The 20935-nt window shown below is 39.8% G+C and overlaps 1 protein-coding gene across 7 annotated transcripts in view; it reads left to right on the top strand.

Annotated features, from left to right (window-relative positions):
• The window catches only part of nfia (nuclear factor I/A), a 159667-nt gene that overhangs the window by 102408 nt on the left and 36324 nt on the right, over positions 1-20935 (top strand). For all 7 annotated transcript variants that reach the window (XM_042749215.1, XM_042749214.1, XM_042749216.1 and 4 more), the window contains exons 3-5: positions 7016-7081; positions 13792-13866; positions 20481-20598. In XM_042749215.1, coding sequence (XP_042605149.1) covers positions 7016-7081; positions 13792-13866; positions 20481-20598 — 259 coding nt within the window. The remainder of the gene's footprint in view (positions 1-7015; positions 7082-13791; positions 13867-20480; positions 20599-20935) is intronic.

Genomic DNA, 20935 nt, shown 5'->3' with positions numbered 1-20935 from the left:
TGCTCACACAGACACTTGACCCACTCGCGATCTTTCTATTTCTCCACATCAGGGCTACAGGAGGTCGCGGTACACATTAGATCCCTGACAGCTTCGACTTCTCTCTCACAGCCCGGCTATTTAGAGAGGGAGAGAGAACTGCAGAGAGTAAATTGAAAGTGGCCCCAGGGCTGTATATTTCACCATATCCCAAGGGAATTCTGGGATTCTGATTCTCTCTCGCTCTCCCTTCCTGGGAAAAGGCCAAGAACTTTTTCTCCTCCTCCTCCTCCCCCTCCTCTGCTTGCCTTTCCTGCTTTTCCTAGAAACTGTAGTTCATATCAGGGGAGTCAAGAAGCACAGCGCTCAGGAAGAAAGAAAGGGTTTGCCTACAGGCCAGGGGAATACATCTTTTCCCAAAGAGGAGCTGCTAGCATTAAGGATGGTACACTTTTTCCTTCTCTCCCTCTGGAACATTTCAACCAGCCAGAGAGAGAAGGATGGAGAGACTAAGGTTATGTTCCAGTGCTCTGCATAGTGTAGGAAGCATATATGTTCAGTCCGAAGGGCACTGCAGCATAGAGAACAGGTGTACATTGAAATATCACAGGAAGTGAAGAGGAAAATTTACCCACTATATCGATACTATACAAAGTTTGGCTAAAATGAATGCAGGGAAAAAGTTGCGTCTAAGTTTTTCGCAGTGTTGGTGAAAGTTACTTTTCAAATAATGCATTACAATATTGTGTTACTCCATGAAAAATTAACTAATTAGTTACTTTTAAATAAGTTAGTTACTTTTTATTGAAAGTAATGCGTTACTTTACTTTTGCATTACTTTTTATCACCTGATCTGTGCATGTTTAATAATCTTTAATAACAAAAAATGTATATTTTGGGCAACTGTAAAGGCCCTTTCACACCAATGGTGAAATTATTAAGCCTCAGCCTGAAGGAAGTGCCTCTGCACTCACAGAGCCACAGGATAGCTGTCAGTGAATAAATGGCTTGCGTTACTTATTTGAAAAAGTAACTCAGATATTTTCTTGTAAATTTAAAAGAAACACTTTAATTCAGTAGTTACTTGAAAAGAGTAATCTGATTACATAACTCACATTACTTGTAATGCGTTACCCCCAACAGTTTATTATATGTGGATTATATAAAACAACAATCAATCATTCTTCTTTTGTTAGCTTAGCAACATGCTAAAATTGAGGTAACATGATAGAAATTAACCAAATAATTTATTGCAAAATTCACAACAATCTTTTATCACTAAATTTAGGACCAATTTATTTTTGCGTGCTGTGTGTTTTTATGCTTGCTAGAGTACTGCATTGTTAGCTTAGCAACATGTTAAAGTTTGGCTAAAATAACTCCAGAATAAAAAGAATTGTGCGCAATTGAAATTTGTTTTCTACCGTTTTTCACAAGTATATATTTTATGACAGATAAAATTCAAAATGTCAATTTTCTTCGGTCTCTGTAATCTATGTTTGGTTCTGCATCGTTAGCTTAGCAACATGCTAAAATGTGGCCAAAATAACTGCAGTGGAAATAAGCTGGCCTAATTCATCTTAAGTTTGTATTTTACACAGTTGTTTGTAGTCATTTATCACAAAATGTAGGAACATTTTATTCAGTATCTGTACTTTCTCTGTATTTTAATGCTTGTCAGAGTATCCCAGTGTTTTCTTAGCAGCATGCTAACAGCACAGTTACACTTTTGAGTACACATGAACTTTACAAATCGGCCACTCACTGTACAAGGTTACAGTATGTTACCTATGTAGACAGCAGGACAGGTAACTAGGTTATAAAACCGTGCTATTGACTTTTCTATGCTAGCTTTTCATTACTCCACCCTCCATCTTGCATTAGCTAATAATGATATCTTGTTCCGAGTGCGCCCACCAGTCCAGGGGGAACAAGGATTCAAATAAGTCAGGAATGTCCCGCTTTTGTGTCTTGGTAACGGTAGCTTGGCAATCCAGACAGCTTGTCTTACACCACTAGCACAAGAGCTGATTTACAAGTTCAAGTAAGGAAACATGGCATTCCTTTACCGCACTAGCGCTTATTGATAGCTCTACCTTATAGTCTGGTTTAGCTTTATATCTGCAGGAGGGAATAGCTCAAGTCACACTGACTAAAGAATAACTGAGACTCGGGTACTTTTATTGCTTTTTGCCAGATTGCAATAGTTGGTTTACTGTACCACAATGATCCCATAATGTCATCGCTGGGAGACCGCAGAGTGGATTCTGCTCATTTTTACACACCCTGCTCTGGTGTATGAGCTTGAGTGAAGCACATCAAGGAGGGAATAGCTAGGTCCCTGTCCTTAAAAGTGCATTCTGTATTTCTCAAAAGTTACAGAAGAACGAAAGAAAACACACCAGTATTACTATTCAAAATCCAGACAGGATCTGTAAACACGGCCTGTAACATTATCCTCTCCCGTCTCGCTTCTCGGTCCTCCGAAAACAGCAGTGTAAACAAGCGACGCTCCACGAGAGAAGAAAAACAGCGCAAGCCTCGGCAACGGGCTGATCTATAGAAGAGAAGCAGAAGGGTCCTGTCTAAACACTGCCTCTTATTAAATACGGTGTGACGTAAAAGCACAGGGGGAGAGGTCAGGGTTACTCAAACACTGAACACGGGCAGCGGCCTGACGGAAACAAACGTCTTTCTCCACTCCCCGGTGCAGAGGAATGACAACCTGTCTCGGTATGAAATGGTGAGAAAGTGTATGTACATATATACTAGCATTGATAAGTTTGGGGTCAGTAAGTTTTTTTTTTTTTTTAAGAGATCAATTCTTTTATTAATCAAGGATGCATTAAATGAATCAAATAACATTTATGAAGTTACAAAAAAAAACTTTTCAGCTTCATACTCATTAAAGAATTCTGAAAAAAGGTTGCATATACATATATTAAGCAGCACAACTGTTTTCAACTTGATTATAATGTTTCTTGAGCAACAAATCAGCATATTAGAATGATTTCTGAAGGATCATGTGACACTGAAGGCTGGAGTAATGATGCTGAAAATTCAGCTCTGCATAGCAGGAATAAATTTAATTTAAACTATATTCAAATGGAAAACGGTTATTTTAAATTGTAATAAAATTCCGCAGTGTTACTGTTTTTATAGAATTTTTGTCAAATAAAGCAGCTCTGTTGATCATATTTAAAATAAATAAATAAAAAATATTAACCTAAATTGCACTTACTACCAAATACTAGCAATTTATTAATTCATGAAAGATTTTGACATTACTTTAGTTTTCAAATGAGCATCATTCAATTGATCATAATTTAGTTGTCTTTTGGCACAAATTATTAATATTTTGTCATGTCGTATTCCTTCGTTTTAGTCCATTTTGCTTTAAAAGGCATTTGATTTCAGGTGAAACTTTGAATAATATTTTAGTTTCCAAAAATTTGGTGAAAAATGGTTTTATATTAACATATTTTGCATTTTTTTAAAAGCGTTAAATTATTAGAGATTGTTTAATATTGCATATTCCATTGATTTACTAGTTTTCTCGTCTTTCTTCCTTTTTTTCTCACGTCACTCACAATTTCAGGTTGCATTGACATGTTCCCCATCTGTGACTCATTGCAGTTCCCAGAAATTATTTCCTTTTTTTTTTCTCCCCCAAAGTCATTTTTATGTAATGTGCATCATGGCCCAAATATGCTGCTCCCAAAAAAACAATGCATATTTGTGTTGCTCTGGCGATCATTCTAAAACACGTTCCTTCCGAGTTCCTCGGATAGTCTGGATAGTCTCGAGTGCGACCACGCAGGAATCCGGCACCCACCATCTCATAATGTCTGTTGCGGCCTGAAAGAAAAAAAAAAATCTGGGGGACGATACTTGTGGAAACAATGCTTCAATCCCTGGAGCTTCACCTTCCATTGATACTCCAGAAAGGCCCGTTTGTATTTCTAAATTAAGTTTCTGCCTCCTTTTATGGGCCTTCGTGTTCTTGAGCCCACTGTGTAAAGGGCCTTTTGAAAGCGGGGTTTTAACACACAATTGGATTACAGCAAAGCACTTGGTGAGAAAGCGGCGGGTTGGGACGAGCAGACCTGCGAGAAGTACAGATGGTTTAGTGCATGCATAATGAAACAGACCAGGCGGTGTGTGTGTGTGAATGTATGCGCACGCCCCCCTAAAGCCCTCGGCCTGGCCTGGGAGAGGAAGGAGGAAGGAGGCAGTCGGATTCGGAGGCAGGCCAGGGGGCATAACGCTCCTGCCCAACCTGCCTGCCGCCACAAGCCGGTCCTAATGATCTAATTAGGGAATCACCTCGCCGACTAATTCGGCCACGTTCAAGCAACCTGAGCCGTCTCAATTAACCCAGGCTTGTTATCGGACGCTAAATAACGTCGTTTTACCTCTGCGTTCCTTTCGATTGTTCCGTAATGAATTCCGTTGTCGAATCGAGGCGGAAGAACACGTTGACTGAGTCACTCCAGGTTGCTTTTCTTCTCCCAAACCCGAGCGGGATTCCCATCTTTTTGATGGTGTGAGAACAAAATTAGAGATACACTGGAACCATCCGTCCTCTGTCTTTCAATCGGCGGCCCATAGAGTGGCTTGTTATGCTCTTGTATAGAGGATTTAGGCCTGGTGAATGGGCCTGTTTGTGCACGGTATTTAGTTGTTTGTTGTTTAGTGTCTTTTTTTGTTGTTTATTTCGGGCGGGAGGGGGTTTTTTGTTTCCCCCCTCGCTCTCTGAGGGCCCTCAACAGGGGGTAAATGCAGATGTGACACACTGAGTCTGGGTCTCACGCCTCATTTGCATATTTAATTAGCAATGGGCACTGTGTGAGAGAGCACTTGGTCTACGGAGGGCAACTGGGGGAGTGTGTGAAAGTCCCCGCACACACGCACCCACCCGGCACCTGGTTTCCCGGCCCCTTTGGTTGCGCTTTCACATATCTCTGGGCTGTTGCTGGGGCGGGGGGTGTTGCTACGTGTTTTTTTTGGTTTCGTTGTTTCAGCCCACTCTTCAGATTGCCTTTGTTTTAAACTGTTGATGCAGACGGCAATGCTGAGCTGAATGCAAACAAGGCCTTAAATTGTTTACTTTGTCTAGAAGCAGATGAAGGGGCTGGACAAACTTTTTATTTATTTTTTATTTTTTGGTGGTGGTGGTGGGGGGTCTGGGTTTTGCTTTTCTTCTTTTACAAAAAGTAACTTTCCGTGATTTATCGTTAACTGAAATTTGAATCATTTTTTGTATGCTAATTATTGCACAATTTACCCTATGGGTTGCATTTGTGTTCCAAAAAGACATGTATTCTGTCAAAAATAAAGTGGAAGTAGTCATAAATCTTTTTCTTCTTTTATCAAAAGTTTCTTTCCATATTTATCGTTGTACTTTAATTTTTGTGCAATTTAGCCTTTGTTACATTTGTGTTCCAAAGTGATGTTTTAACATATATTCTGCCCAAAAAATAGGTGAAAAGGTCATGAATCTTTTTCTTCTTTTATCAAAAATGTGTTTTCCGTGATTTATCATTAACCAAAATTTGGAGAATTATTGTATGCTAATTATCGCGCAATTTAGCCTATTAGGTACATTTGTGTTCCAAAGTGATGTTTTAACATGTATTTTTCCAAAAACAAAAGTGAAAAAAGTCTTGTATCTTTTCCTTTTATTGAAAATTGTTTTTCTGTGATTAGCTGAAATTGAAAGCATTTTTATACACAAATGTTTCTCAGATTTCGCCATTTAGTTCAAACTGAAAAGGTCATGAATCTTTTTCTTCTTTTATTAAAAGTTTGTTTTTCATGAGCATTTTTGTACACAAATCTTTGCACTGTTTAGACTTTGTTTAATTTGTGTTTAAAAGTGATATTTTTAACATGTATTCTGCCAAAAAATGAAGTGTAAAAAGTCATGAATCAAATTCCGATCCTAACTTCGCCAGCCATTTTTTTACCGTGTGCTTGCTAGCGCGACATAGGTAATATTTCTCCCAGCATGACTATTTTATCTCCAGTGGGAAATCAATACTCACCCCAGCTTCTAAATCATATTAAAGGGTGTTTCTTTGCAATTTTTGGCTGTCGTAGAAGAGTTAAAGGGACCCGGGTGAATCTTTGCGAAAGTTCCCTTAACGTCACGGCACGAATCATTGCTATCACAGCTAATGGCACCGTTAAGGAGCACTTCTTGGGAGAAATCGGAGCCCATCAAATTTATAGGGCCTTTTTTATGCAGTACACCCAGGTTTGAAGGCTTTCTCTCTCTCTAGACTTATTACCATAAGTGCCTCGGCTGCAAATAGCACACTCAGTGTGAATTCACAGCCCAGACCCCACTGTCGGTCTGACCTACCGAGCCGCGTGCCAAAAGGACATTGGCTAGAGTACAGTCAGACCTTCTATTCCGATAACTTCCCTTTGCGTCTGAATGCTAATAAATACAGTCTGAAATTTACGGTTAGGCCTGTCAATTGATTTATATAATCATAGAATTCACTTTTATTTTATTTTGTAAATTGGAATTATTTATATTTTATTTTAATTATATTACCTTATAACGTTAATAAACTTAACGTTAATAAAACACACACACACACACACACATATATATATATATATATATATATATATATATATATATATATATATATATATTTAATAAACTACATTACTTAACCTGTTAAATTATGTTCGCATTCATTTAAAGCCTAGAAAGTATTTTTACGACGCATGCAGTTGTGTGTCGGCCTATACTGTGGCAGCAGTCAGCTCTATTGAACCGGCAACACGGTGGCCTCCTGTGTACACACATCAGCATAGGGTTTCACCTGCATGGCCAGTGTGCGGTTAGCTGCCAGACTGCACGGTCAGCATGGTGATTCCTTGGTACTCTGGACTAGACGTTTTGTATCTTGAGTCTTTAGACTGCAGAAACTGTTTTCCAGAGGCTGTCAAGTGCATGATTTCATTATGGTCATGAAACAAAATCTCAATTTCTTTTTCTTTGTGTGTCTTTCTACAGAAGCGGGGCAGTCTGAAAGTCCGAACCAGCCCAGTGAAGGCGACATCAAGGACCAGCCAGAAAATGGTGAGTGTTTCTAGTCATCCAGGTTATCCAGGTTTTTGGTGCCATGGCCTAGCATTAGCACATTTGCTCACATTGAAGCTCATACATTCTTAAAAATAAAGATTATATATGGTTCCTGTTGAGGAACATCCATGGAGCCTTTTCATTGAGCAAAAGGTTCTTTACTGGAGGAAAGAGATTAGATTATTCTTTATATTATCAAAGGGATAGTTCACCCAAAAATGAAAATTCTGATATTAATTACTCACCGCCATGTCGTTCTAAACCCGTAAGACCTTCGTTCATCTTCAGAACACAGACGAAAAGATATTTTTGATGAAATCCGAGAGCTTTCTGACCCTGCATAGACAGCAATGCAACTGACACGTTCAAGGCCCAGAAAGGTAGTAAAGATATCGTTAAAATAGTCCATGTGACATCAGTGGTTCAACCTTAATGTTATGAACCTACGAGAATATGTTTGCACAAAGAAAATAAAAATAAATAACCACTTTATTCAACTATTTCTTCTCTTCCGAGTCAGTCTTCAACGCACATTTACTACATTTCTGGGCCTTGAATGCCGATGTCTGTGGAGGGTCCGAAATCTCTCGGATTTAATTAAAAGTATCTAAAAACTTTCCACTGAACAAAAGGTTCTTCATAGGGGAAAAAGGTTCTTTAATTTATTAAAATGTTCTTTACTCACATGTTCTTCACAGTGGTTTTTAAAAAAAGTTCTTTGGGGAACCAGAAATCAGACCAGAAGATAGTTCTTCTTTGGCATCACTTTTGGAACCTTCATTTTTAAGAGTGTAGAACCTTTCCATTGCACAAAAATTTCTTTACAATGGAAATATTATTAAACTGCTCCTTACACTTTGAGAAAAATGCTTTGAGAAGAACTGTTCACTGAAAGGTTCTTTTGGTAACCAAAAATGGTTTTACTAAACCTTTTGAAACCTTTATTTTTTAATAGTGAATGGGAAATGCAGGTTTGAATCTGGCCTACATTATTTTGTCCCCAAAATATAGCTATTTCTTGTTAGCTAGTTGAGTTGACAATAACTAGTTTGCGAATTTTTCACGCCGTTGAAGTTCCGGGTTGCTCTCTCCTCTGAGAAGATTAGCGTGAGTGTGTTAGTATAAGCCAGAGGTGGGTGATTACTCTTAAGAGGATTGCGTCAGCGTAAACTTGTGCGAAAAGTGGCATGTTTCCAGGGCAGACGGAGAATTGTTCTAAACGGGCTCTTTTAAAACAAACACAGAGCAGCAATTCCGCCGATTTTGTGTGTGTTTACAAATTATTAGCGGACAATGAAACAGTCTGTGTCGACTGATTTACAGTTTGAGAAAACATAAACACGATGATTGAATGGAAACAGTCCCCTGTTTGCTTGAGTTTAAACAGAGAATGATGTCGAAAAGTCCCGTTTTATCCTCTCTCAACCCCCCTGGAGCTCTGTTACGAGCGCGTCCCTCAACACTGGATTATAAGGCATATTTTCCTCCTAACTTAAAGATTATCGCAGATGTGCGCTGCGAAGCTTGAGCTATTATTTCCACGCCCTTGTGTGTGACACCAACATCGCCCTGTTTACTCAGATTAGAGGATACAGACAGATGAGCGTGTTCATCTCTCTCATCCTGCATGTAGCTGATATTATCTTTTCATCTCTCTCTCTCTCGTTGTGAACTGAAGATCACCCCTGAGTTGTGCCGATATATGCTGCACATAATCACTCTGCTAATGTCTTTTTTTTTTTCATATTTTCTCTCCCGTACAAACTCGCTCCATCTGGTATCTGTATATGTTGTCCATGATCTTCGGATTATTTTCAGGCCAGGACCAATCCAGTCTGAGAACCCTGGTTTCATTCTTTTTAATATACAAAACTTGTCTCAGATCAGCAGCTTTTGACATGTTGGATCTAAAAACAATGTACCCAAACTTTACTTGAAGACCTGAGACTTTATTTAGCTGATTCTTAAAGGGATAGTTCACCAAAAAAATTACTAAAGGAGAAATTACACAAAACTTTCATTGTTCTTTTCCATTTGATGTAATTAAATATAGGATAATATTTATTTATTGTGTGTGTGTATATATGTGTATATGTATATGTATATATATATATATCTATATTTTTTTTTTTTATTTTATAAGATATATTTACAAATTTTATTTATTTTATTAATTAATTTTTTTCTTAATATTTTTATGAAATTATATTATCATTTAATCATATATATGGAAGCAGAAATTTATGTTGTTATTTGCTGAAAATCTTCTAAATATAATCTTCCAAATCTAAATATATTGTGTCATGAAGATGCGTCATAAGAGTGACATTTGAGAGCTACATAAGAATGGAAAAGAGCAGCCAGGAAAAATATCATATATTTGCTTGCATGGAAGAAGCACAGTCATACGGGTTTGAAATGACATGAGGGTGAGTAAATGATGACAGATTTTTTATTTAGAGTGAGCTATCCCTTTAAAGACCACTGACTCCTTTCACTGCCTGTTAAATACTGTCAGACATAGCCTGAAGCTATCACACACTTCCACCTTTTCCCTGTCACCACCTCTATTTCTCCCTTATTTCTGTCTCCCTCTCATCCCTGATGCAGGAAAACATGACCAACGTTTTTTTTTTTTCTTTTCTTTTTTTTTTTTTCCATGGTTTGTTTTTGCTGGTAAACCTTGACCCTTGTGCTCCAGGCTACGTGCACTTTCACAAAGCGGGCTGCTGCCTTTCTGGGACGGGGCAGCCATTGCACAATCCGCAGACTATTAGATAAGGCCAGAGGATATCCTCTCCTTTACAAGCCCTGGAGAAAGAGAGAGGGGAGGTGAGAATCCGTAATGGAGAGTGCAAGAAAATGGAAAAGAATGTGAGAGGCATTTGATAAGAAGCTAGTAAAAACGGGTAAACAGTTGTTTACTGCCTCTTGTGAGGCTTGTTTATGGGTAGTTGTCAAATGTCACGCTATGGAAACTTCATCTAAGACCATTTGAAAAGAGTTTTTTCTTGTTATTACGCGTTATAGATCTTGTTGGTGATAAAATTATTAATTGACAGACCAAATTAAATGTCTGTACTTTGATTTAAAGACAATAAAAATCAAATTTGACTCTTTTTACTTAAATATGTAACTGACATTACACAATCACTATCCAATCATCAACGTGCTCAGCCTCTTAAACAACTTCTAGTCTCTGATGGTATCCCCAAGGCCGTGTGTTGTATTAGATAATGTAAACAGATAGAAATTCAGCCATTGTTTTAGCAAATCATTGTTCTATCCAATCACTTCCTGACCAAAAAAAAAGAAAAAAATCAAAGCCCACCCCTTTTCCCATTGAACATCTTTTTTACTCATTCCTGATTTCTTAATACTGATTCCTGATCGGTGTTAATCTGATGTTTATCTGAGAAATAAACAATCTTCATAATTTTTAATCAAAATAAAATAAAATTTTCCCAAACGACTTTCCGTCTTTGAAACCACCAAGGTCATGCTTTATATTAGATAATAGAAACAAATTCAGCAATTCAGCCAGTTTTGCATTTGAATTTGGCAATTCAGCCAGTTTTAGCTAACTTTCACATCTGGCTTCATTCTGATTCATAATGCACACTTTTCCCTAATCAATTCTTGTTGGATAAAACCACCCCTTTTTCCTCTTTGAATGTCATGTTTTGCTCATTCCTGATTTCTTAATCCACATTCCTGATCAGTGCATGTTATTCTGAAGGGAAAAAAACCCTCTTCGTAATTCTAAATCAGAATTAAATAACTTGCCCCGCCTCTTAAACGACTTTCCATCTCTGATGACATCATCAAGGCCAATGGCAGTTTACACAAATAGCAATTTAGCCGTTGTTTTTGTTAACCCTCATTCATGTCACATGGCTCCATTCTGGTAATTAACACACAGTTTTCACAATCCAATCATTTACTGATCGATTAAAATCAAGCACCGCCCCTTTTTTCTCATTGAATATTTCTTAATACACATTCACACTGATCCGTGCGTGTTATTCTGGGGGGGGGCACTCTTCGTAATTCTTAATCAGAATTAAATAACTTGCCCCGCCTCTTAAACGACTTTCCATCTCTTATGACATCATCAAGGCCAATGGCAGTTTACACAAATAGCAATTTAGCCCTTGTTTTTGTTAACCCTCATTCATGTCACATAATTAACACACAGTTTTCACAATCCAATCATTTACTGATCGATTAAAATCAAGCACCGCCCCTTTTTTCTCATTGAATATCATGTTTTACTCATTCCTGATTTCAATCAGTTACGATTACAATCAGTTTCCACTTACTAATCAAGACCTCTTTGTATATTTTTATTTACTCATTTAAAGAAGCAAAAAGTTCGTTTACAAGTGGGATAATGACCAAAGCACCTAAAATATGCACATTATCCTTGAAATGTTCACCTAAAGTTGATTTCAACTACCCAGATACAGTATAGGTTTGCTTGTCCTGAGGCCCAGTGTAGTTCCACACGGCGCTCTTGTTGCTGCGCTGGAGGCCTGTTGAGGTCTCGGTGCTGCTGTGAAAGGCGAACCCTGGCCCCTCCCTACATGTGTGTGCGGAGCTACAGTGGACACAGCTGGGAGTGATTATCTGTGTTGAGATATAGAAGCCCTGCCCCTTCCCTCGCCCCCGTCTCCCTATATGAGGCACTCATGGAAATGCCCTCGGTGAACTCCGGGTGCATATGCTCCCTATACTGGAATTCTAGTGACGAAGGTTCCTTCGCTCGCCCGCTCTCTCCCTCCTCAGCTCCATTGCGTCATCCCTCTATTTTCCAAGTAATGGTGCGCTTCACTTGTGCTCGGTATTATTGTTGTTTCACAGTATGTACAGCTGTGTGGAAACTTTGACTTTTTGCCTTTCTCGCTCTCGACCCTGTAGTCCACTGTCATACTTGCTTTGTCGTTTTGTAATCTACCTTGACTTCCTGCCACATGCCCTCTAACATATGTCTCCCCTCCTCCTGATACCTCCCCGAACAAACTCTATCTCACTTCTTCTCAATCTCAGGGGCATCTGTGCAGGAATGCTCTCTGGGTCTGCAGTCTTTTAGCTCATGTCAGCACTTTCTCTTGCAATGAGCCGTAGATATTACCCCTCCCTCTGTCCCTCTCTCTCCTTCTCTTCTCTCTCTCTCTGTTTTTATTATTTATTATTCTGCCTGTCCACATGCTATACGTCTCCTCATCCAGCCAGTCAAGACTAAACTCATTTCTATTGTTGGTTTTATAGCTCGCCAGCCACCGAGCAGCGCAGGAAGTCATTTAATAGCTACATCACTTCTTCATGAGATTCATCTTGTCACCCCCCCTCTATACATATATATTTTTTCCTCTGGAGAAGGAACCTAGGCAAGCAATGCAGTGTCTTGTAAATAAAACTTTTAAGATTCTTATGTTTTGCATTTATTTACATAATGTGAGCTGGTGTTGAGTTGGATCACTTGCCGAGTTCTTGTTTTCGTCATTGAGGATGTAATAAGTTTAAATAAAAACTAGCTTTTTTGTCATAGTAGAAATTATCAAGAGCATTTGTAATTATTAAAAAATTAATATATAATTAATATATACATGCTGTTTTTGTTTTCTAAAAATGTGTGTGTGTGTGTGTGTATATATATATATATAGTTTCAGTTTCACTCTAAATAAATTAGTTTAGGCTTGCCATTTATTAAAAAAAAAAATTGTTTATAATGAATAATGCAGTAATTTTTTTAATGCTTATTTTTCATTCCTGTTATGAATACCAGTAAAAAAAAATGTTGAGGGAGGACAAATAAAATACACTTTAAAGTGCTTGTAAACATTTTTTTATTTACTAGTATTTAATGTAATTTTTTATCTACACACCTATACAAATTCTTTGTTTTTTTCTCAACAATGACTTTTGAGTGCAACTTATTTAACGTTATTTGTTTATTTATTTGTTTGTTTGCACAATATTATCAACTACCACTTTTCTGTTGCAATCTATTAACTTTGCTTCCATATGTACCATATCATAAGATTATGTCTAACTTTATGTCCATGTCTAACTTGTGATGATTAATCTTGCCATATCAGCAGTTTTACACACAATATGTAAGAGCAGGTCATTATGGGAAATGCAGTTCACACTGACTGCATGTTTTGATTCTGTGGTGTTGGATGGTAGAAAGTTTAGGGACGTCTGTGGTTGAATCTGAGGCTGATATGGGCTGCTCCAGCACAGCAGCAGCCCGCAGGATGTGTGGCAGGTCCTGGGTCAGCCGTAGTCAGCACAATGAACACAGTAATTGTGGTCTGTCTGTCTGCTGGAAGAGGCAACTGATTTCTGCCTTTTGCACAAAGAATGTGTTAGACTGAAATTTCACCACATATCATATGTAAACACATATATAACCACGCTTTCCTATGCAGCTCCTTGTTTATATGTGTGTGCCGCACTGCAAAGAGCCTCTGCCCCACAGTACGGCAGACACTCATGGGACCAAATCCAGATGTTCTCTACCCTCAGTGTCACTCTAAATACTCCCTATTCCCTTCCCCACTGGGACTGTGTGTGTGTGTGTGTGTGTGTTTTTTTTGTTTTTGTGTGTGTGAGTGTGTTGTTGACCTGCGGAGTGCCTCTGTATTTTGTCATGTTCATTCCAATAACAGTTTTTCTACTCTTTCTTTTTTTCTTTTAGGGCACCTTGGCTTCCAGGACAGTTTCGTCACATCAGGTGTCTTCACCGTCTCTGAGCTTGTGCGAGTCTCACAGAGTAAGATCTCTACAACTCACTGCAAAAAACTTTTTTGGCTTATTTTACAGTTATCAGAAAGTCCTTAAAACGGGATACATTTAGTCAAGAAGCAACAGTGCATGAGATATTTAGACTTTTTTTATGATTAACATATTTTTAAATTCTGAATAAAATAAACATAATGTGGTGCAACTTCCCCTAAAAATATATATATATTTATAAAGTAATAATATTTCATTATTTAACTTAACATTAACTTAATATTACATAACTTTTTTTATTAACAAAAACAATAGTGTCATTGGCCAATATATATATTAATGATACATTCTTTGAAAACAAGACTTAATATGCAGTGATGATTCTCATATAAATGTATCGTCATTTAAAGATTTCTTAACATTTTAATCTTTTAAAAATTTTAAATGACAAACAAGTTTTAAAAAAAATCTTTTAGCAGTAAAATCAATTGAACTTTCATAATGAACCTAATAATATGTCAAGCTCATGAGAGGTGTTGTGTAAGGGTCACAATCTTAAACGTGGCATGATTTAGTACTGTAAGTTTCCTTAGACCTGTTACACCCTAGTATATGAAGGCCAGCAGCACAACAACAACAAACAATAAAACGCAACATCTAAAGCATCCTAGTTCAAGCACCTTAAATTCAGCCCAAAGGTGGGATAAAGCTAGTGATTAACCAATGTGCTGGAGGAAAGCTTCTCTGGTTTCTCAGCACTGTTTTCAGAACAATGGGCTGAATCCACTATCCCTCCACTCATTAGAAATCGAAACACCAGCAAAATGCAGCAGTCAGCTGAAAGTGCTTCATTGCAGTGCAGTTCAACAGTACTTGGACTCTCTAAAGTACAAACTAAGTTTTTTTTGTGCAGTCTTTTTTAGAAAGTGCTTCTTTTATAAGCTGTTTTCCCTAAATAAGTTGTACTTTTATTGCAGATGCAGTTTTATAGAAGTTAAATGTTTGGTTTTTAAATGTATTAATAAAGAGAAGATAGTGAGAATTTTTGCAACTTGACAAAACAATTGAGTCATTCCCAGATTGATAGAGCAATAAGACATAATGCAGAAGAAGAAAAGTAGACTTTCCAGAGGAGGCAGGGAGGATGGGACGGGAGTAAAAAACGTGACCTTTAAAAATTGCAGACGTTCATGGTGGAGAGTGACAGAGAGCAGTGCGATCCATACGTGCCTGTCGATACCCGCTAACAATAGCCAATCCAAAGCGCCTGTCAGCAATCGCTGGAGCCTTCTGATCAAAGGTGCATTGATCACACGCCTTCGTGACCTAATCCCGGGCGAAGGAGAGGAGAAGAGGGTGTCATGGGGCCTGGGCAATGAGCCCACTGTGGTCTCACCTCACAGTCTGCCTTCAAAAACCCTCAAAGTGCCTGCCAATGCAAAGACAGCGTCTGGAGAGAACAAACATTTGGGTGCCACCACATTGTGGCGACCTGACAGCAGACGGGCAGAAGGAAACTTACGGGTCAACGTGAGTCCAGCATGCATGTGTGAGGCGATGCAAAAGGATGCGGAAAATGATGAAAGGTATCAGGAGAGAGAGGGAGACAGAGATATTAAAACTCAGCCAGTACTGTGCTGCATCAGAACTCCTGGCGTATGATGGTAACAAGATTAAGGAATATGCATAATTGATCCAGCTCTGCAGAGAGATCGCTTTTATCCTAACATCTGTGACACACTGAGAAGAAAAGCAAATGCTGGGTGGCATATGCTGGATGTTCAATTCAAATCAAAGTGTTCTGCTCTCTTTTTTCTATCGTTCACTTTATTCTTCTCTCCTCTCCACAGTCCAGTGGCTCTTAGTCAGCAGGGGGTTGTCGATGTTTGTCTGTAGAGCATATTATTCTTGAGCCCCAAACGGAAGTTGAACAGGAAGAGGATTTTAGTGACGTTTATTCAAATTGACACTCTTGAATTGAAATTGAGCCAGTCCTTCAATTCTAAATTTTGCGATAATCCACAACAATAGTCCACTGATCACCTGAACGGGGCATCTTAAAATCTCCTTCACCTCGTATTCCTCTCTCTATGGAACGGTGGGAGAGTTGACAGAATCTCACCCTCCTGCGTCAACCGCTTTCCTTCCTTAATGGGCAATACCATCTAAGAAGCTCAGCAGTCAGCAAAGCCCACAGTTAGCATAAGTCCTCTAACAGGATTGCTCCCTACGGAGTGACTGTGAATTAAAGTGCTGTATGCATGCACACTCATGACTTTGGTAGCTTCTTGTGGAAGGCACCGAGATGATGCTGTTGATTGAAGTGAAGAGGGTAAGTGCACCAGATTGGAAGATGGGTAGAAGAGGGTAATCTGGTGTACTGAAGTGGCGTATGAATTGCCCAGAGGAGTTCCAATGGGGCTTCTGTGTGGGAGCGTCTGGCAGATTTATTTTAGGGGTTGAGTGCAGGCTCGTGCCCGTTCAGAAGATGAAAGGTCGTGATATTGAATGGACAACGGGCTGCCTTAGCTCTTCCCTGACTATACACTATGACCTTGGCTTTGTGCACCCATTACACAATTCAGTGGCAGCCCAATCGAATCTGCTTCTGTCGATCAATATCCTATTAAAGCACCACACAAAAAAGGAGAGGAAGAGAACGAGAGAGAGAAGGAGGGGCTGTCGGTAGTGGGGGAAAGCGAAAATGAAAGTCTCCATAAAGTTAGCCGCTACAGCTACATTTTTGTAAATGGAACTCCACATAATTGGCCAGTCGATACCAAGCTGGGGTAATTTCGGAGATTGGGTCCGCCTTTCCATATCCTCCTCCCTCCCCTGCTCCTCCTTCATCAGCTATTCCATTCTACCTTCTCGAGTCTTGCAGGGTTCTTAAACGTTCCCAGGAAGAGGCACGAGTTTGTTTTTTCCCTACAGCTGGTCCCCGTATGAAGTCGGACACTGTCACACCACAGCTTGGCTCGCCGTCAAGCTCAGGTGAGCAAGAGGACTTGCACGTGAGCCAGTTTTACTGTTGCTGCCGCCTACTCAGACCCTCTCCAGAGGAGATTGCGAGGGCTACAGAAGAGACAGGAGAGGATAAGGGATTAGGATGAGGTTATTGTTATTAGTCCGCCTGCAAGAGCCTCGCAGAAATGTTGGCAAGCTGCAAGGCAGCGTGATCCAGGGGCAGGGACACCTGGAAATCCCTGGATGAAGGCCGGGTGCTGGCACGCACCATTTAGCCATATGACCGAACAGGGGGAGCGGATGAATTATGGAGTAGGAGAGCAGGCCACTGTGGCAGAGACACTGCCGAGCAGCACTGGTGGGGATACGCCCACCAGTCTTGTCAGCACTGTGCCAACACTGGGCCAAAGCCTGCCAGTGAGCAGTGCCATCTGCAGTGAAATGCGCACATGATGCTTGAACCTTATCAACAATAGCTTGCCGTAAAATGCCCTACATTTTCACTATAATAAAAATACATATGCTGTAAAAGTAGGAATGCCCCAATATGTTGGTCATTCCAAACCTTTGTTCCATCTGTAGAACACCAAAAAAGATATGCTGAAGAAATGTCAAATTTTCTTCCGACCACAGGTTTAGAATGACTTGAATAAAAGGCTAGGAAATTATGTGATTTTTGGGTGAACTAATACTTCAAGTCAAACCAGCAAGGTGGTAAACCAGCAACCTGCTGATTATCAGCTGTCCTTCACAGTGTTTTTACCAGGATTAGTAATACGCTGAGTCCAGTACTACTTCTTGACCTTCCTCAACTGGACACCGACCTGCGGACTTCACCAGCGAGGTTCCTTCTGTCTTCTCTTTTCATTTGACTTGATGGGAATCTACACAGTGAAGGTGTAAGGTCTAGCCCCTTGCGAACCCTCTTCTCCAGACTGAGAACTCTGGACCTATTCTGTAGGTCTATATCCACACAGGAGCTGATCCAGCAGAAAAACCCAATGAAGACCTGTCAAAGCTCACCAACTTCAGACCAGCTCTAGATCAGATCCCATCACGCCACGGTCCTCTCACTCAATAAAGCGATGAGGAGTAAGGCGGGGGGAAGACGGGTTGAACAGACGTCCAGGGTTTTGAAGTTGATTGTTGCTGCCTTTGTTGTCAAATGCTTCAATTTGAAAATCCGGCCTGAACAAAAGCCAATTTTTTTTCTCTTCCTCCTCCCCCTGCTCTTTTCAAATGAATAGCCTCCCCAGCTTTTGTAGATGCTTTAGCGGCCAGTGTTTGGGTGAAGGGGAGGAGTATGTCTGTGTGTGTGTATGTTAAGAGGGATTGTCAACCCTTGAGACAAGAGACTACACCAAAAAACCTCCAACACATCCAGTAGACTCGGTCACTTTGCTGTCCGACAACAAACTTCCTGTAACTTGCCGGCCTCCATTTTGCCTGGTTCTCTTTTACAATACTTTTACCTTGCTTTCTACAAAACTTACTATATGTTTAGAAGATGACAGAGTATTTTTAGTTCTTTCCGCAGTCATCAAGAAAAGAAAGTGACAAAACACACCAGTACGGACTTTGACCCCAGATCGTAGCAATGGTCGATATATCAGTTAATGGTCAATATTGGAGTTATACATTTTTAAAAGTGAAATGTAGATTTTGACAATTTTTTGTCAGATTTAAATAAGTGAAAAACAACCACTTTTGTCAGGTTTAGCTAACTTGAAATGTGGCCCATTTTTTGTCCCAGATGCACAGCTAAGTAAACCCACTGGCTGCACTGCCATTCCTCTGCACTAAGTAAATAGATAGATTGAAACATTTTGCTAATGTACTTTGCGCGCAGCATCTTGAAAGGTAAAGCAGTAAAGATCAGAGAGAGAGAGAACAGAAGGGGAAGGAGGGAAGAGAGAGAGAGAGATCAATGCCGGCCTGATAGCCACAGGCTTCATTTGGAATCCTCCAAGCGAAAGCACTTGATAAAGCCTTTAAGAGGTAGAGACTGCAGATTACCTTTATGATTGATTTCCATTCCAGTCAGACAGACTGCAGTGTGGTCATTTTTCTACCCAAACTGCAGCAGCAGGGCCGGCCGCTCTCAGCGCGAGGGCGCATTTGTGTGTATGTGTGTGCGCATCGAGGGCCGGCTGAGTTACTGCAGCCTGGTGCCCAGGTTAGCTCTCACACAAATTACTTCACATCCTACTATTAGCCATGCAAATGCAGCTGGCTTTACTGCTCGTCATAAATAACCCATGCTGCCACTTCTTTAAGAGCAAAGGACCCCCCCCCCCCCCCCCCCCCCAACAAAAAAAAAGTTAGCATAAAGAGATGACTCAGAAATTATAGCACTTCTTTTCTCACTTCCTACGTGTCCAACTTTTAGCTGTTGGCTAGTGCACTGGCTCTCTCTCCCTCCCGTGGTCCAACTTGCCCCTTTAGCCGTGTCCTCTTCCAATGTTAATTAGGCAGCCCATTTCCGTGTCTATCACAATCTTCCACGCTGTCGCCCCTTCCCCCCCCTGCCCCCCAACATACATACATCTCTCTCTCTCCGCTTGGGCCCGGCCTATTAGGTATGCAGGACCAGGGCCGCTCTCTTACAGAATCATGCTGTCCTCATCAAAAAATAGTGGTCTCAGTCACCATGAATATAAAGAGGCATCACGGCTTTATGTACTGTATGACAAAGGCGTTTGATAGAGCACTGCTCACCGATGACCTACAGAAAGGGGCACGGGGGGATTTGAAGCTTGAGGTGACTCGATCAGGGAGGAAAGTTTTGTAACCAGCACAAGTGTTTCAGTAAGATAAGCAAATGTCAGTTAACTTATTTTTTCCTTTTGTTGAAAAAATTTTGAATTGAAAAGTTTTAATTGAATTGAATTGAATTGGATACACCCAACAGGAAGTAGAATTTGAATGACAGGAAGAAGAATTGTACAGAATATTAAATCATTTTAGTCTATCTATCTTATCTATATGTCTATCTATCTATATCTGTCTGTCTATCTGTCTATCTATCTATCTATCTATCTATCTATCTATCTATCTATCTATCTATCTATCTATCTATCTATCTATATCTGTCTGTCTGTATGTCTGTCTCTGTCGTTCTGTTTGACTATATCTATCTATCTATCTATCTATCTATCTATCTATCTATCGTTCTATCGTTCTATCGTTCTATTGTTCTATCGTTCTATCGTTTTGTTTGGCTCTATCTATTTATCTATCTATCTATCGTTCTATCATTCTATCGTTCTATCTATCTATCATTCTATTTGACTTGATCATCTTATCTATCTTTTTTTTTCTATTTTTTTTTTTTTTTTTTTTCTATCTATCTATCTATCTATCGTTCTATCTATCGTTCTATCTATCATTCTATTGTTTTATCTTTTTATTTATCATTCTGTTGTTCTATTTTTATTAAGCTGGACTAACATGAAAATGTGTTTAAATCAGCAATGTTTATGATACAGTTGTCAGATTTTATTGCTGTTTTCAAATTAAAAAGTGAGCGGCAAGTGGACCAACTCAGAATGGTGGCAAGTGAACCATTCAAACTTTACTTGTACTTCAGCCATAGAAATGAAGATGAACTGCTTCAAAATATGATGCTTAAGACCGTTTTTATTCTCAGATATTGATATTTGTTCTCTTTTCTGTGTGTCGCAGCCCCCATCGCGGCAGGGACGGGGCCCAACTTTTCGTTGGCAGACTTGGACAGCTCTTCCTACTACAGTATGAGCCCTGGGGCCATGAGGCGCCCCCTACCCAGCACTTCTTCTAGCAGGTATGCACTGGAAAGACACACGCACACACTCTCTCTATCCTTCACTCTGAGTCTTAATTAATCAGCCGAGGCAAAGATTGATGTGCTGGCTGAGCGTTCGAAGAGGCTGCAGGAGTCTGAGCTACACAAGCTTCCAGCATATGTGTGTCCACCTGGAACCTTCTCCCTCTGCCACCCGCTCAGCCTACAGGCCAGTCGCACACACATACTGCTCCCCGATGTAAAACCGCACTACGTGGCGCCCCGTGTGTGTGGACAGATGTGTGTATGTTTGGATGTGTGTGTGTGTGTGTGTGCACAGCTGAAACGCAACATATAAATGGTCACTGTGATTTCA

The sequence above is a fragment of the Cyprinus carpio genome, chromosome B22, assembly GCF_018340385.1.
Source record: "Cyprinus carpio isolate SPL01 chromosome B22, ASM1834038v1, whole genome shotgun sequence".
Taxonomy (NCBI): domain Eukaryota; kingdom Metazoa; phylum Chordata; class Actinopteri; order Cypriniformes; family Cyprinidae; genus Cyprinus; species Cyprinus carpio.
This window is presented reverse-complemented; position numbering and strand designations above follow the sequence as displayed.